Source organism: Lithobates pipiens, unplaced genomic scaffold (assembly GCF_037356315.1).
Source record: "Lithobates pipiens isolate NorthernLeopardFrog02 unplaced genomic scaffold, aLitPip1_a1.2 Scaffold_167, whole genome shotgun sequence".
NCBI lineage: Eukaryota > Metazoa > Chordata > Amphibia > Anura > Ranidae > Lithobates > Lithobates pipiens.
The window spans coordinates 1,077,309-1,094,245 of NW_027507753.1; the positions used below are offsets into that span (position 1 = coordinate 1,077,309).

General features: G+C 57.8%; 1 protein-coding gene across 2 annotated transcripts in view; it reads left to right on the forward strand.

Moving 5' to 3' along the window:
- LOC143986532 (C-type lectin domain family 4 member K-like) overlaps positions 1-3,751 on the forward strand; it is a 52,156-nt gene extending 48,405 nt beyond the window's left edge. For both annotated transcript variants that reach the window (XM_077484891.1, XM_077484892.1), the window contains one exon: positions 3,316-3,751. In XM_077484891.1, the coding sequence (XP_077341017.1) occupies positions 3,316-3,463 (148 nt within the window). In that variant the 3' untranslated portion in view covers positions 3,464-3,751. The remainder of the gene's footprint in view (positions 1-3,315) is intronic.
- The last annotated feature ends 13,186 nt before the right edge of the window (positions 3,752-16,937 follow it).

Sequence of the window (16,937 nt, forward strand, 5' to 3'; positions counted from 1 at the left end):
TGCCTTCTTTCTGGAGCGTGCATTGCGTCGTGTCATTGATCAGGCTGTGGAGGAGCAGGAGCGGGAAGATGAGGAAGTCGCAATGCTGGATGAATTCCCAGGGGGGGCTACTCTATCTGAGACAAGTCAACAACAGGAGTCTGATGAGGAGTCAGAGGAGGATGGTGCCGGGGCGGATGAGCAGGAGCAAGAAGAGCATGCTTTAAACCTTTCTGGGATCCCTGTTGTGCGAGGATGGGGAGAGGAGAATGAAGAGGACGACATTATCCTGGATGATGAGCAGGAGCCAGGCCACCACACCGCTTCCACTTTAGTGCAAATGGGGGCCTTCATGCTCCAGTGTTTTAATAGGGACCCCCGTATAAAAAGCATGAGGGTCAAGGACCAGTACTGGGTGGCAACGTACTTAGACCCCCGGTACAAACACAAAATGGCGGAAATGTTACCGCCGTCGCAGAGGGCTGTCAGAATGCAGCACTTCCAGGCCTTGCTTCGAGAAATGCTGCATTCTGCTTTTGCGTGCGCTGGCAGAGGAGCAATTCCCACTCCCAGAGAAGGATTTGCGGGTACCAATCCAACAGCGCCTGCAAGAAGAGGCCGGTTTGAAGATGTGTTGGTGACTTCGGATATGAGGTCATTCTTTCAGCCGACCCATCGACAGGTGTCATCCGGATCCAGCATCAGGGAACGCCTAGACCGTCAGGTGTCCGACTACATTGGGTTAACGGCCGATGTGGACGCTCTGAGGAGTGATGAACCCCTAGACTACTGGGTGGGCAGGCTTGACCTCTGGCCAGAGCTTGCCCAATTTGCAATCGAACTGTTGGCTTGCCCCTCATCCAGTGTCCTGTCCGAAAGGACGTTCAGCGCAGCAGGGGGGATTGTGACCGATAAGCGTACTCGCCTAGCTCACCACAGTGTTAACTACCTCACATTTCTAAAAATGAATGAGGCATGGATCTCGGAGGAATTCAACACATGTGATCAGTAGACCATGTATATGTCTATAAACAATTTTTGGAATCAAGCACACAGACCTTCTTAATTCATTTGGCTCACTTCCCTGACCCAAAAAAGCACACCGTACTATATGCCCCTACCCTCCTCTTTGAAGAGGTTGAGCGGTGTCATATTTCTACTGGGGCTGCTTATTATGAGGGGTTCCCACCATCCCTGTGCTGTGCTGACTTCCTCCTGGGTGTTCTTATTATGAGGGGCTCCCACCATCCCTGTGCTGTGCTGACTTCCTCCTGGGGGTTCTTATTATGAGGGGATCACACCATCCCTGTGCTGTGCTGACTTCCTCCTGGGGCTGCTTACGGTGCTGCTGTCAGCGCTGTATGTCACGGAGCTGCTGTCAGCGCTGTATGTCACGGAGCTGCTGTCAGCGCTGTATGTCACGGAGCTGCTGTCAGCGCTGTATGTCACGGAGCTGCTGTCAGCGCTGTATGTCACGGAGCTGCTGTCAGCGCTGTATGTCACGGAGCTGCTGTCAGCGCTGTATGTCACGGAGCTGCTGTCAGCGCTGTATGTCACGGAGCTGCTGTCAGCGCTGTATGTCACGGAGCTGCTGTCAGCGCTGTATGTCACGGAGCTGCTGTCAGCGCTGTATGTCACGGTGCTGCTGTCAGCGCTGTATGTCACGGAGCTGCTGTCAGCGCTGTATGTCACGGAGCTGCTGTCAGTGCTGTATGTCACGGAGCTGCTGTCAGCGCTGTATGTCACGGAGCTGCTGTCAGCGCTGTATGTCACGGAGCTGCTGTCAGCGCTGTATGTCACGGTGCTGCTGTCAGCGCTGTATGTCACGGAGCTGCTGTCAGCGCTGTATGTCACGGAGCTGCTGTCAGCGCTGTATGTCACGGAGCTGCTGTCAGCGCTGTATGTCACGGAGCTGCTGTCAGCGCTGTATGTCACGGAGCTGCTGTCAGCGCTGTATGTCACGGTGCTGATGTCAGTGCTCTGTATTACGGTGCTGCTGTCAGTGCTCTGTATCTCCTGCACCCTCTTGTTTGCCTACCCTGGTCCCTGACCTTCCCTCTCCTCCATTGCCTTCATTAGCTCCATAGTCCTGAATTGTCAGAACAATTTCCCAAATAAAAAAAAAATGCTTGTAGTTATCGATCCCAAATTCACCTCATACATGTATTATGCTATTGTCCAGGTGGTGGGACTACGTGCTACCCCCTAATAATTACCCCGTGGCCGCAAATTCGACCTAAAGGTTTGCGAAATTCGCCTCCCATTGAAGTCAATGGAGCCCGCGGCGAACGGTCGTTTTCGCGAACGTTTGTGTCCGTTCGCGTTTCGCGTTCGCGAAACGTCCCGTCGGAAGTTCGTCCATCACTAGACAAGGCCTGGTGGGCCGCATTCCACCCCCGGGCCTTGTGTTTGACATATGTGCTCTACAGGTTTCACAAAAGGAATCGCTTGTCCGGGAGTTTTATAGTGCGTTTACGTAAAGAAAAAATATACTGTACATGATACAACCACTTACAAAAAAATGCTAAACATTGGTAGAAAAAGTGCAAAAGCACTTATTACATTCGGTAAAAAGAGGCATATCTAGTTCATGGGCTTTTCCTGGGCGAGGAAAACTGGGCCCAGCTCTGGAACAGTTAGACCTAGACCAGTCCCGTCATTGATGCAGGGGCAATACCTAGACTGGGAAAGGAAGATGCACCAATAAATACAGGCTTTAAAGTGCACTACCATTATATTGGTCAAGAATCATTTGCAAAAAAGTTTTACATAAAAAGGGGTCGCTGGATATCAGGCAGTTATACGCAGATAAATTCCAGGGGATGCACCGCATTCCACACTTTATGTGCATATTGTATACGAACCTCGATGATTGTACTGATTTTATGATATTTTTAAAGATTAAAGAGATGGGTTTCTGGAAGAATGATCAAACATTCCCATAGACACACTCCTAAACCTTGGGGACAGCTTTCCCAGAAGAGTTGAAGCTGTTATAGCTGCAAATGGTGGGCCAATTCAATACTCAACCTTACGGACTAAGACTGGGATGCTATTAAAGTTCATGTGTGTGTGTAAAGGCAGACGTCCCAATACTTTTGGTAATATAGTGTAGTTTATGTGCCTAGAAAGTCCATATTATGTATCCAAATCATAAGCTATACTCATTGTTTGTCAGCTGTGTCTTGTCTACCTTTTTGGCATTATTTTTGGTGGTTCTCTTGAGGTTAATCAGCTCTTTTACACTGTAGGCCATCTTTTCTTACTTTGTTTCTGCTATTGGTTCTAGTCAGTAAAAGGTTTGGCCCAATCACTTATTTCCCTTGGTTCCTGCAGGTTCTGGAGCCCTGGTCAGCCCGATAATTGGTTCGGTCATGGTCTCGGAGGAGGAGAAGATTGCGCTCATCTGAAAAGCCCAAAAGTTTGGAATGATGATCATTGTACCCGGAGCTTTCCGTACATTTGTGAGAGGAAAATGTCTTGACCTGCAGACAGGAGAACAGCCGTCATCTTCATCCCCTAATCAATTCTTCTTCTCTGTTGCACTATAGTGATAAAAAATCTACCAATAAAATACAAAAATTCACCTGCAAGACATGCTGGGAGCCATAGTTCCTGAGAAGCATCTCAGAGTGTCCAATAACAACACAGTAATGAGTAGAGATGGGCTGATACACTCCCTGTTCAGTTCGCAGGAGAACCTACGAACATTGAAACGTTCGGAACTGGATAACGAACCCCATTGAAGTCTATGGGACCCGAACTGGAAAAATCTAAAGTGCCCATTTTGAAGGCTTATATGCAAGTAATTGGACATACAGTGTTTATGGGGGTCTAAAATTTTGGTTTTTAAATGAGCAGTGATTTACTGATGCTTAAAGTGAAAGCATAAAAATGAGACATAACAATACAAATAAAAATATATAGTGCCTGGGGTGTCCTCTTTGTCTGCATGTAAAGTGGTAAATCTGTACCATGTATAGAACCTGCTGCAGCAGTAATGACATTTGTAAAGACGAAAAACAAGATATTACCGCGCTGTCAAACATTGCAATGATATAATTGTTGGTTAATTGTGCCCATGAAATCTACACCAAAAATTCCTTCCAGATTAAATCAACACCCACAAAGCTAGGCAACCTAGACAGTCTTTCAGAGATTCCAGATCCAGAAAACACTTTATCGACGACATTGGCATCAGGGGCTTGATAGCTGCTGCTAATCAAGGGCTGATTCATTTTTATAAATGTCAGGCAGTCCACAGAGTCTGTGGACAGATGTGCTCTCATATCTGTCACCAGGGCAGCCATCAGAAATTTTTGGGCCTCTTACACAGCTTAGGCCTGGGTCCCCAGGACCTGACCACCAACATTCCTCAGGGCCCGCCCACTGGCCATCCCACCGTATCCGCCCACTAGCACTCCCCTGAGTCCATTGGTGCACCCACTTTTATTTTAACACTATTTTAATGCTGGACCTAGATGGCGATGCATCGTGGAGATGTATGGATGGTGCTGGGCATGGATAGGGATGCATGGTGGAGAGGGATGGATGGTGCTGGGCGTGGATACATTGTGGGGAGGGATGGATGGATGGATGGTGCTGGACGTGCGTGAATGGGGATGCGTGTGCAGAGGAATGGATGGATGGATGGTGCTGGGTGGGGATGGAGATGCATTGTGGAGAGGGATGGATGGTGCAGGTTGAAGATGGGGATGCATGGTGGAGAGGCATGGATGGTGCTGGACGTGGATGGGGATGGATGTTGCTGGGTGGGGATGGGGGTGCATGGTGGAGAGGGATGGATGGATGGTGCTGGACATGGATGGGGATGCATGGTGGAGAGGGATGGATGGATGGTGATGCATGGTGGAGAGGGATGGATGGATGATGCTGGGGATGGGGGTGCATGGTGGAGAAGGATGGATGGTGCATGGTGGGGATGGGGGTGCATGGTGGAGAGGGATGGCTTCATGGTGCTGGACGTGGGTGGGGATGCATGGTGGAGAGGGATGGATGGTGCTGGGTGGGGATGGGGGTGCATGGTGGAGAGGGATGGATGGATGGTGCTGGGTGGGGGGGATGGGGGTGCATGGTGGAGAGGGATGGATGGATGGGTGGGGATGGGGGTGCATGGTGGAGAGGGATGGATGGATGGTGCTGGGTGGGTATGGGGGTGCATGGTGGAGAGGGTTGGATGGATGGATGGATGGATGGTGCTGGGTGGAGATGGGGGTGCATGGTGGAGAGGGTTGGATGGATGGATGGTGCTGGGTGGGGATGGGGGTGCATGGTGCATAGGGATGGATGGTTCTGGGTGGGGTGCATGGTGGAGAGGGATGGATGGATGGTGCTGGACGTGGATGCATAGTGGAGAGGGATGGATGAATGGTGCTGGGGATGGGTTTGCATGGTGGAGAGGGATGGATGGTGCTGGGTGAGGATGGGGGTGCATGGTGGAGAGGCATGGATGGTGCTGGGTGGAAATGGGGGTGCATGGTGGATAGGGATGGATGGTGCTGGGTGGAGATGGGGGTGCATGGTGGATAGGGATGGATGGTGCTGGGTGGGGATGGGGGTGCATGGTGGAGAGGGATGGATGGTGCTGGGTAGGGATGGGGGTGCATGGTGGAGAGGGGTGGATGGTGCTGGGTGGAGATGAGGGTGCATGGTGGATAGGGATGGATGGTGCTGGGTGGGGATGGGGGTGCATGGTGGAGAGGCATGGATGGTGCTGGGTGGAAATGGGGGTGCATGGTGGATAGGGATGGATGGTGCTGGGTGGAGATGGGGGTGCATGGTGGATAGGGATGGATGGTGCTGGGTGGGGATGGGGGTGCATGGTGGAGAGGGTTGGATGGATGGTGCTGGGTGGGGATGGGGGTGCATGGTGGATAGGGATAGATGGTGCTGGGTGGAGATGGGGGTGCATGATGGAGAGGGATGGTTGGTGCTGGGTGGAGATGGGGGTGCATGGTGGAGAGGGATGGATGGATGGATGGATGGTGCTGGGTAGGGATGGGGGTGCATGGTGGATAGGGATGGATGGTGCTGGGTGGGGATGGGGTGCATGGTGGAGAGGGATGGATGGTGCTGGGTGGGAATGGGGGTGCATGGTGGATAGGGATGGATGGTGCTGGGTGGAGATGGGGGTGCATGGTGGATAGGGATGGATGGTGCTGGGTGGGGATGGGGGTGCATGGTGGAGAGGGTTGGATGGATGGTGCTGGGTGGGGATGGGGGTGCATGGTGGATAGGGATAGATGGTGCTGGGTGGAGATGGGGGTGCATGATGGAGAGGGATAGATGGTGCTGGGTGGAGATGGGGGTGCATGGTGGAGAGGGATGGATGGATGGATGGTGCTGGGTAGGGATGGGGGTGCATGGTGGAGAGGGATGGATGGATGGATGGTGCTGGGTAGGGATGGGGGTGCATGGTGGATAGGGATGGATGGTGCTGGGTAGGGATGGGGGTGCATGGTGGATAGGGATGGATGGTGCTGGGTGGGGATGGGGTGCAAGGTGGAGAGGGATGGATGGTGCTGGGTGGGAATGGGGGTGCATGGTGGAGAGGGATGGATGGATGGATGGTGCTGGGTGGGGATGGGGGTGCATGGTGGAGAGGGATGGATGGATAGATGGTGCTGGGTGGAGATGGTGGTGCATGGTGGAGAGGGTGGATGGTGCTGGGTAGGGATGGGGGTGCATGGTGGAGAGGGATGGATGGTGCTGGGTAGGAATGGGGGTGCATGGTGGAGAGGGATGGATGGATGGATTGTGCTGGGTAGGGATGGGGGTGCATGGTGGAGAGGGTTGGATGGTGCTGGGTGGAGATGGGGGTGCATGATGGAGAGGGATGGATGGTGCTGGGTGGAAATGGGGGTGCATGATGGATAGGGATGGATGGTGCTGGGTGGAGATGAGGGTGCATGGTGGAGAGGGATGGATGGATGGTGCTGGGTGGAGATGGGGGTGCATGGTGGAGAGGGATGGATGGTGCTGGGTGGGGATGGGGGTGCATGGTGGAGAGGGTTGGATGGATGGTGCTGGGTGGGGATGGGGGTGCATGGTGGAGAGGGATAGATGGTGCTGGGTGGAGATGGGGGTGCATGATGGAGAGGGATAGATGGTGCTGGGTGGAGATGGGGGTGCATGGTGGAGAGGGATGGATGGATGGATGGTGCTGGGTAGGGATGGGGGTGCATGGTGGAGAGGGATGGATGGATGGATGGTGCTGGGTAGGGATGGGGGTGCATGGTGGATAGGGATGGATGGTGCTGGGTAGGGATGGGGGTGCATGGTGGATAGGGATGGATGGTGCTGGGTGGGGATGGGGTGCAAGGTGGAGAGGGATGGATGGTGCTGGGTGGGAATGGGGGTGCATGGTGGAGAGGGATGGATGGATGGATGGTGCTGGGTGGGGATGGGGGTGCATGGTGGAGAGGGATGGATGGATAGATGGTGCTGGGTGGAGATGGTGGTGCATGGTGGAGAGGGTGGATGGTGCTGGATGGTGCTGGGTAGGAATGGGGGTGCATGGTGGAGAGGGATGGATGGATGGATGGTGGTGGGTAGGGATGGGGGTGCATGGTGGAGAGGGTTGGATAGGTGGTGCATGGTGGAGAGGGATGGATGGTGCTGGGTAGGGATGGGGGTGCATGATGGAGAGGGATGGATGGTGCTGGGTGGAAATGGGGGTGCATGATGGATAGGGATGGATGGTGCTGGGTGGAGATGAGGGTGCATGGTGGAGAGGGATGGATGGATGGTGCTGGGTGGAGATGGGGGTGCATGGTGGAGAGGGGTGGATGGATGGTGCTGGGTGGAGATGGGGGTGCATGGTGGAGAGGGATGGATGGTGCTGGGTAGGGATGGGGGTGCATGATGGAGAGGGATGGATGTTGCTGTATAGGGATGGGGGTGCATGGTGGAGAGGGTTGGATGGATGGATGGTGCTGGGTGGAGATGGGGGTGCATGGTGGAGAGGGATGGATGGTGCTGGGTGGGGATGGGGGTGCATGGTGGAGAGGGTTGGATGGGTGGTGCTGGGTAGGGATGCGGGTGCATGGTGGAGAGGGATGGATGGTGCTGGGTGGCGATGGGGGTGCATGGTGGAGAGGGATGGATGGTGCTGGGTGGGGATGGGGGTGCATGGTGGAGAGGGATGGATGGATGGATGGTGCTGGGTAGGGATGGGGGTGCATGGTGGATAGGGATAGATGGTGCTGGGTGGAGATGGGGGTGCATGGTGGAGAGGGATGGATGGTGCTGGGTAGGGATGGGGGTGCATGATGGAGAGGGATGGATGGTGCTGGGTGGAGATGGGGGTGCATGGTGGATAGGGATGGATGGTGCTGGGTGGAGATGGGGGTGCATGGTGGATAGGGATGGATGGTGCTGGGTGGGGATGGGGGTGCATGGTGGAGAGGGATGGATGGATGGTGCTGGGTGGAGATGTGGGTGCATGGTGGAGAGGGATGGATGGATGGATGGTGCTGGGTGGAGATGGGGGTGCATGGTGGAGAGGGTGGATGGATGGTGCTGGGTGGGGATGGGGGTGCATGGTGGAGAGGGTTGGATGGATGGATGGTGCTGGGTGGAGATGAGGGTGCATGGTGGAGAGGGATGGATGGTGCTGGGTAGGGATGGGGGTGCATGGTGGAGAGGGATGGATGGTGCTGGGTAGGGATGGGGGTGCATGGTGGAGAGGGATGGATGGTGCTGGGTAGAGATGGGGGTGCATGGTGGAGAGGGATGGATGGTGCTGGGTGGGGATGGGGGTGCATGGTGGAGAGGGTTGGATGGATGGATGGTGCTGGGTGGAGATGAGGGTGCATGGTGGAGAGGGATGGATGGTGCTGGGTAGGGATGGGGGTGCATGGTGGAGAGGGATGGATGGTGCTGGGTAGGGATGGGGGTGCATGGTGGAGAGGGATGGATGGTGCTGGGTAGGGATGGGGGTGCATGATGGAGAGGGATGGATGGTGCTGGGTGGAGATGGGGGTGCATGGTGGATAGGGATGGATGGTGCTGGGTGGGGATGGGGGTGCATGGTGGAGAGGGATGGATGGTGCTGGGTGGGGATGGGGGTGCATGGTGGATAGGGATAGATGGTGCTGGGTGGAGATGGGGGTGCATGATGGAGAGGGATAGATGGTGCTGGGTGGAGATGGGGGTGCATGGTGGAGAGGGATGGATGGATGGATGGTGCTGGGTAGGGATGGGGGTGCATGGTGGAGAGGGATGGATGGATGGATGGTGCTGGGTAGGGATGGGGGTGCATGGTGGATAGGGATGGATGGTGCTGGGTAGGGATGGGGGTGCATGGTGGATAGGGATGGATGGTGCTGGGTGGGGATGGGGTGCAAGGTGGAGAGGGATGGATGGTGCTGGGTGGGAATGGGGGTGCATGGTGGAGAGGGATGGATGGATGGATGGTGCTGGGTGGGGATGGGGGTGCATGGTGGAGAGGGATGGATGGATAGATGGTGCTGGGTGGAGATGGTGGTGCATGGTGGAGAGGGTGGATGGTGCTGGGTAGGGATGGGGGTGCATGGTGGAGAGGGATGGATGGTGCTGGGTAGGAATGGGGGTGCATGGTGGAGAGGGATGGATGGATGGATGGTGCTGGGTAGGGATGGGGGTGCATGGTGGAGAGGGTTGGATAGGTGGTGCATGGTGGAGAGGGATGGATGGTGCTGGGTAGGGATGGGGGTGCATGATGGAGAGGGATGGATGGTGCTGGGTGGAAATGGGGGTGCATGATGGATAGGGATGGATGGTGCTGGGTGGAGATGAGGGTGCATGGTGGAGAGGGATGGATGGATGGTGCTGGGTGGAGATGGGGGTGCATGGTGGAGAGGGGTGGATGGATGGTGCTGGGTGGAGATGGGGGTGCATGGTGGAGAGGGATGGATGGTGCTGGGTAGGGATGGGGGTGCATGATGGAGAGGGATGGATGTTGCTGTATAGGGATGGGGGTGCATGGTGGAGAGGGTTGGATGGATGGATGGTGCTGGGTGGAGATGGGGGTGCATGGTGGAGAGGGATGGATGGTGCTGGGTGGGGATGGGGGTGAATGGTGGAGAGGGTTGGATGGATGGTGCTGGGTAGGGATGCGGGTGCATGGTGGAGAGGGATGGATGGTGCTGGGTGGCGATGGGGGTGCATGGTGGAGAGGGATGGATGGTGCTGGGTGGGGATGGGGGTGCATGGTGGAGAGGGATGGATGGATGGATGGTGCTGGGTAGGGATGGGGGTGCATGGTGGATAGGGATAGATGGTGCTGGGTGGAGATGGGGGTGCATGGTGGAGAGGGATGGATGGTGCTGGGTAGGGATGGGGGTGCATGATGGAGAGGGATGGATGGTGCTGGGTGGAGATGGGGGTGCATGGTGGATAGGGATGGATGGTGCTGGGTGGAGATGGGGGTGCATGGTGGATAGGGATGGATGGTGCTGGGTGGAGATGGGGGTGCATGGTGGAGAGGGATGGATGGATGGTGCTGGGTAGGGATGGGGGTGCATGGTGGATAGGGATGGATGGTGCTGGGTGGGGATGGGGGTGCATGGTGGAGAGGGATGGATGGATGGTGCTGGGTGGAGATGTGGGTGCATGGTGGAGAGGGATGGATGGATGGATGGTGCTGGGTGGAGATGGGGGTGCATGGTGGAGAGGGTGGATGGATGGTGCTGGGTAGAGATGGGGGTGCATGGTGGAGAGGGATGGATGGTGCTGGGTGGGGATGGGGGTGCATGGTGGAGAGGGTTGGATGGATGGATGGATGGTGCTGGGTGGAGATGAGGGTGCATGGTGGAGAGGGATGGATGGTGCTGGGTAGGGATGGGGGTGCATGGTGGAGAGGGATGGATGGTGCTGGGTAGGGATGGGGGTGCATGGTGGAGAGGGATGGATGGTGCTGGGTAGGGATGGGGGTGCATGATGGAGAGGGATGGATGGTGCTGGGTGGAGATGGGGGTGCATGGTGGATAGGGATGGATGGTGCTGGGTGGAGATGAGGGTGCATGGTGGAGAGGGATGGATGGATGGTGCTGGGTGGAGATGGGGGTGCATGGAGGAGAGGGGTGGATGGATAGTGCTGGGTGGAGATGGGGGTGCATGGTGGAGAGGGATGGATGGTGCTGGGTAGGGATGGGGGTGCATGATGGAGAGGGATGGATGTTGCTGGGTGGGGATGGGGGTGCATGGTGGAAAGGGTTGGATGGATGGTGCTGGGTGGGGATGGGGGTGCATGGTGGAGAGGGATGGATGGTGCTGGGTAGGGATGGGGGTGCATGGTGGACAGGGTTGGATGGATGGTGCTGGGTGGGGATGGGGGTGCATGGTGGAGAGGGATGGATGGTGCTGGGTAGGGATGGGGGTGCATGGTGAAGAGGGATGGATGGATGGATGGTGCTGGGTGGAGATGGGGGTGCATGGTGGAGAGGGATGGATGGTGCTGGGTAGGGATGGGGGTGCATGATGGAGAGGGATGGATGGTGCTGGGTGGGGATGGGGGTGCATGGTGGAGAGGGATGGATGGTGCTGGGTAGGGATGGGGGTGCATGGTGGAGAGGGTTGGATGGATGGTGCTGGGTGGGGATGGGGGTGCATGGTGGAGAGGGATGGATGGTGCTGGGTAGGGATGGGGGTGCATGATGGAGAGGGATGGATGGTGCTGGGTGGAGATGGGGGTGCATGGTGGATAGGGATGGATGGTGCTGGGTGGAGATGAGGGTGCATGGTGGAGAGGGATGGATGGATGGTGCTGGGTGGAGATGGGGGTGCATGGAGGAGAGGGGTGGATGGATAGTGCTGGGTGGAGATGGGGGTGCATGGTGGAGAGGGATGGATGGTGCTGGGTAGGGATGGGGGTGCATGATGGAGAGGGATGGATGTTGCTGGGTGGGGATGGGGGTGCATGGTGGAAAGGGTTGGATGGATGGTGCTGGGTGGGGATGGGGGTGCATGGTGGAGAGGGATGGATGGTGCTGGGTAGGGATGGGGGTGCATGGTGGACAGGGTTGGATGGATGGTGCTGGGTGGGGATGGGGGTGCATGGTGGAGAGGGATGGATGGTGCTGGGTAGGGATGGGGGTGCATGGTGAAGAGGGATGGATGGATGGATGGTGCTGGGAAGGGATGGGGTGCATGGTGGATAGGGATAGATGGTGCTGGGTGGAGATGGGGGTGCATGGTGGAGAGGGATGGATGGTGCTGGGTAGGGATGGGGGTGCATGATGGAGAGGGATGGATGGTGCTGGGTGGAGATGGGGGTGCATGGTGGAGAGGGATGGATGGATGGATGGTGCTGGGTGGAGATGGGGGTGCATGGTGGAGAGGGATGGATGGTGCTGGGTGGGGATGGAGGTGCATGGTGAGGAGGGTTGGATGGATGGTGCATGGTGGAGAGGGATGGATGGTGCTGGGTGGGGATGGGGGTGCATGGTGGAGAGGGATGGATGGTGCTGGGTGGGGATGGGGGTGCATGGTGGAGAGGGATGGATGGATGGTGCTGGGTAGGGATGGGGGTGCATGGTGGAGAGGAATGGATGGTGCTGGGTGGGGATGGGGGTGCATGGTGGAGAGGGATGGATGGTGCTGGGTAGGGATGGGGGTGCATGGTGGAGAGGGATGGATGGTGCTGGGAAGGGATGGGGGTGCATGATGGAGAGGGATGGATGGTGCTGAGTAGGGATGGGGGTGCATGGTGGAGAGGGATGGATGGATGGATGGTGCAGGGTAGGGATGGGGGTGCATGGTGGATAGGGATAGATGGTGCTGGGTGGAGATGGGGGTGCATGGTGGAGAGGGATGGATGGTGCTGGGTAGGGATGGGGGTGCATGATGGAGAGGGATGGATGGTGCTGGGTGGGGATGGGGGTGCATGGTGGAGAGGGATGGATGGTGCAGGGTAGGGATGGGGGTGCATGGTGGATAGGGATAGATGGTGCTGGGTGGAGATGGGGGTGCATGGTGGAGAGGGATGGATGGTGCTGGGTAGGGATGGGGGTGCATGATGGAGAGGGATGGATGGTGCTGGGTGGAGATGGGGGTGCATGGTGGAGAGGGATGGATGGTGCTGGGTGGGGGTGGGGGTGCATGGTGGAGAGGGATGGATGGTGCTGGGTGGGGATGGGGGTGCATGGTGGATAGGGATGGATGGTGCTGGGTGGGGATGGGGGTGCATGGTGGAGAGGGATGGATAGATGGTGCTGGGTGGAAATGGGGGTGCATGGTGGATAGGGATGGATGGTGCTGGGTGGAGATGGGGGTGCATGGTGGAGAGGGATGGATGGTGCTGGGTGGAGATGGGGGTGCATGGTGGAGAGGGGTGGATGGATGGATGGTGCTGGGTGGAGATGAGGGTGCATGGTGGAGAGGGATGGATGGTGCTGGGTAGGGATGGGGTTGCATGGTGGAGAGGGATGGATGGTGCTGGGTAGGGATGGGGGTGCATGGTGGAGAGGGATGGATGGTGCTGGGTAGGGATGAGGGTGCATGATGGAGAGGGATGGATGGTGCTGGGTGGAGATGGGGGTGCATGGTGGATAGGGATGGATGGTGCTGGGTGGAGATGAGGGTGCATGGTGGAGAGGGATGGATGGATGGTGCTGGGTGGAGATGGGGGTGCATGGAGGAGAGGGGTGGATGGATGGTGCTGGGTGGAGATGGGGGTGCATGGTGGAGAGGGATGGATGGTGCTGGGTAGGGATGGGGGTGCATGATGGAGAGGGATGGATGTTGCTGGGTGGGGATGGGGGTGCATGGTGGAAAGGGTTGGATGGATGGATGGTGCTGGGTGGAGATGGGGGTGCATGGTGGAAAGGGTTGGATGGATGGATGGTGCTGGGTGGAGATGGGGGTGCATGGTGGAGAGGGATGGATGGTGCTGGGTGGGGATGGGGGTGCATGGTGGAGAGGGATGGATGGTGCTGGGTGGGGATGGGGGTGCATGGTGGAGAGGGATGGATGGTGCTGGGTGGGGATGGGGTGCATGGTGGAGAGGGATGGATGGTGCTGGGTAGGGATGGGGGTGCATGATGGAGAGGGATGGATGGTGCTGGGTGGAGATGGGGGTGCATGGTGGAGAGGGATGGATGGATGGATGGTGCTGGGTGGAGATGGGGGTGCATGGTGGAGAGGGGTGGATGGATGGTGCTGGGTGGAGATGGTTGTGCATGGTGGAGAGGGATGTATGGTGCTGGGTAGGGATGGGGGTGCATGATGGAGAGGGATGGATGGTGCTGGGTGGAGATGGGGGTGCATGGTGGAGAGGGATGGATGGATGGATGGTGCTGGGTGGAGATGGGGGTGCATGGTGGAGAGGGATGGATGGTGCTGGGTGGGGATGGGGGTGCATGGTGAGGAGGGTTGGATGGATGGTGCTGGGTAGGGATGGGGGTGCATGGTGGAGAGGGATGGATGGTGCTGGGTGGGGATGGGGGTGCATGGTGGAGAGGAATGGATGGTGCTGGGTGGGGATGGGGGTGCATGGTGGAGAGGGATGGATGGTGCTGGGTAGGGATGGGGGTGCATGGTGGAGAGGGATGGATGGTGCTGGGTAGGGATGGGGGTGCATGGTGGATAGGGATAGATGGTGCTGGGTGGAGATGGGGGTGCATGGTGGAGAGGGATGGATGGTGCTGGGTAGGGATGGGGGTGCATGATGGAGAGGGATGGATGGTGCTGGGTGGGGATGGGGGTGCATGGTGGAGAGGGATGGATGGATGGATGGTGCTGGGTAGGGATGGGGGTGCATGGTGGATAGGAATAGATGGTGCTGGGTGGAGATGGGGGTGCATGGTGGAGAGGGATGGATGGTGCTGGGTAGGGATGGGGGTGCATGATGGAGAGGGATGGATGGTGCTGGGTGGAGATTGGGGTGCATGGTGGAGAGGGATGGATGGTGCTGGGTGGGGATGGGGGTGCATGGTGGATAGGGATGAATGGTGTTGGGTGGGGATGGGGGTGCATGGTGGAGAGGGATGGATAGATGGTGCTGGGTGGAAATGGGGGTTCATGGTGGATAGGGATGGATGGTGCTGGGTGGGGATGGGGGTGCATGGTGGAGAGGGGTGGATGGATGGTGCTGGGTGGAGATGGGGGTGCATGGTGGAGAGGGATGGATGGATGGTGCTGGGTGGAGATGGGGGTGCATGGTGGAGAGGGACGGATGGATGGTGCTGGGTGGAGATGGGGGTGCATGGTGGAGAGGGGTGGATGGATGGATGGTGCTGGGTGGGGATGGGGGTGCATGGTGGAGAGGGGTGGATGGATGGATGGTGCTGGGTGGAGATGAGGGTGCATGGTGGAGAGGGATGGATGGTGCTGGGTAGGGATGGGGGTGCATGGTGGAGAGGGATGGATGGTGCTGGGTAGGGATGGGGGTGCATGGTGGATAGGGATGGATGGTGCTGGGTAGGGATGGGGGTGCATGGTGGACAGGGATGGATGGTGCTGGGTGGAGATGGGGGTGCATGGTGGATAGGGATGGATGGATGGATGGTGCTGGGTGGAGATGGGGGTGCATGGTGGAGAGGGGTGGATGGATGGTGCTGGGTGGAGATGGGGGTGCATGGTGGAGATGGGGGTGCATGGTGGAGAGGGATGGATGGATGGTGCTGGCTAGGGATGGGGGTGCATGATGGAGAGGGATGGATGTTGCTGGGTGGGGATGGGGGTGCATGGTGGAGAGGGTTGGATGGATGGATGTTGCTGGGTGGAGATGGGGGTGCATGGTGGAGAGGGATGGATGGTGCTGGGTAGGGATGGGGGTGCATGGTGGAGAGGGGTGGATGGTGCTGGGTGGGGATGGGGGTGAATGGTGGAGAGGGATGGATGGATGGTGCTGGGTAGGGATGGGGGTGCATGGTGGAGAGGGATGGATGGTGCTGGGTGGGGATGGGGGTGCATGGTGGAGAGGGATGGATGGATGGTGCTGGGAGGAGATGGGGGTGCATGGTGGAGAGGGATGGATGGTGCTGGGTGGAGATGGGGGTGCATGGTGGATAGGGATGGATGGTGCTGGGTGGGGATGGGGGTGCATGGTGGAGAGGGGTGGATGGATGGTGCTGGGTGGAGATGGGGGTGCATGGTGGAGAGGGATGGATGGATGGTGCTGGGTAGGGATGGGGGTGCATGGTGGAGAGGGATGGATGGTGCTGGGTGGGGATGGGGGTGCATGGTGGAGAGGGATGGATGGATGGTGCTGGGAGGAGATGGGGGTGCATGGTGGAGAGGGATGGATGGTGCTGGGTGGAGATGGGGGTGCATGGTGGATAGGGATGGATGGTGCTGGGTGGAGATGAGGGTGCATGGTGGAGAGGGATGGATGGATGGATGGTGCTGGGTAGGGATGGGGGTGCATGGTGGAGAGGGACGGATGGATGGTGCTGGGTGGAGATGGGGGTGCATGGTGGAGAGGGGTGGATGGATGGATGGTGCTGGGTGGGGATGGGGGTGCATGGTGGAGAGGGGTGGATGGATGGATGGTGCTGGGTGGAGATGAGGGTGCATGGTGGAGAGGGATGGATGGTGCTGGGTAGGGATGGGGGTGCATGGTGGAGAGGGATGGATGGTGCTGGGTAGGGATGGGGGTGCATGGTGGATAGGGATGGATGGTGCTGGGTAGGGATGGGGGTGCATGGTGGACAGGGATGGATGGTGCTGGGTGGAGATGGGGGTGCATGGTGGATAGGGATGGATGGATGGATGGTGCTGGGTGGAGATGGGGGTGCATGGTGGAGAGGGGTGGATGGATGGTGCTGGGTGGAGATGGGGGTGCATGGTGGAGATGGGGGTGCATGGTGGAGAGGGATGGATGGATGGTGCTGGCTAGGGATGGGGGTGCATGATGGAGAGGGATGGATGTTGCTGGGTGGGGATGGGGGTGCATGGTGGAGAGGGTTGGATGGATGGATGTTGCTGGGTGGAGATGGGGGTGCATGGTGGAGAGG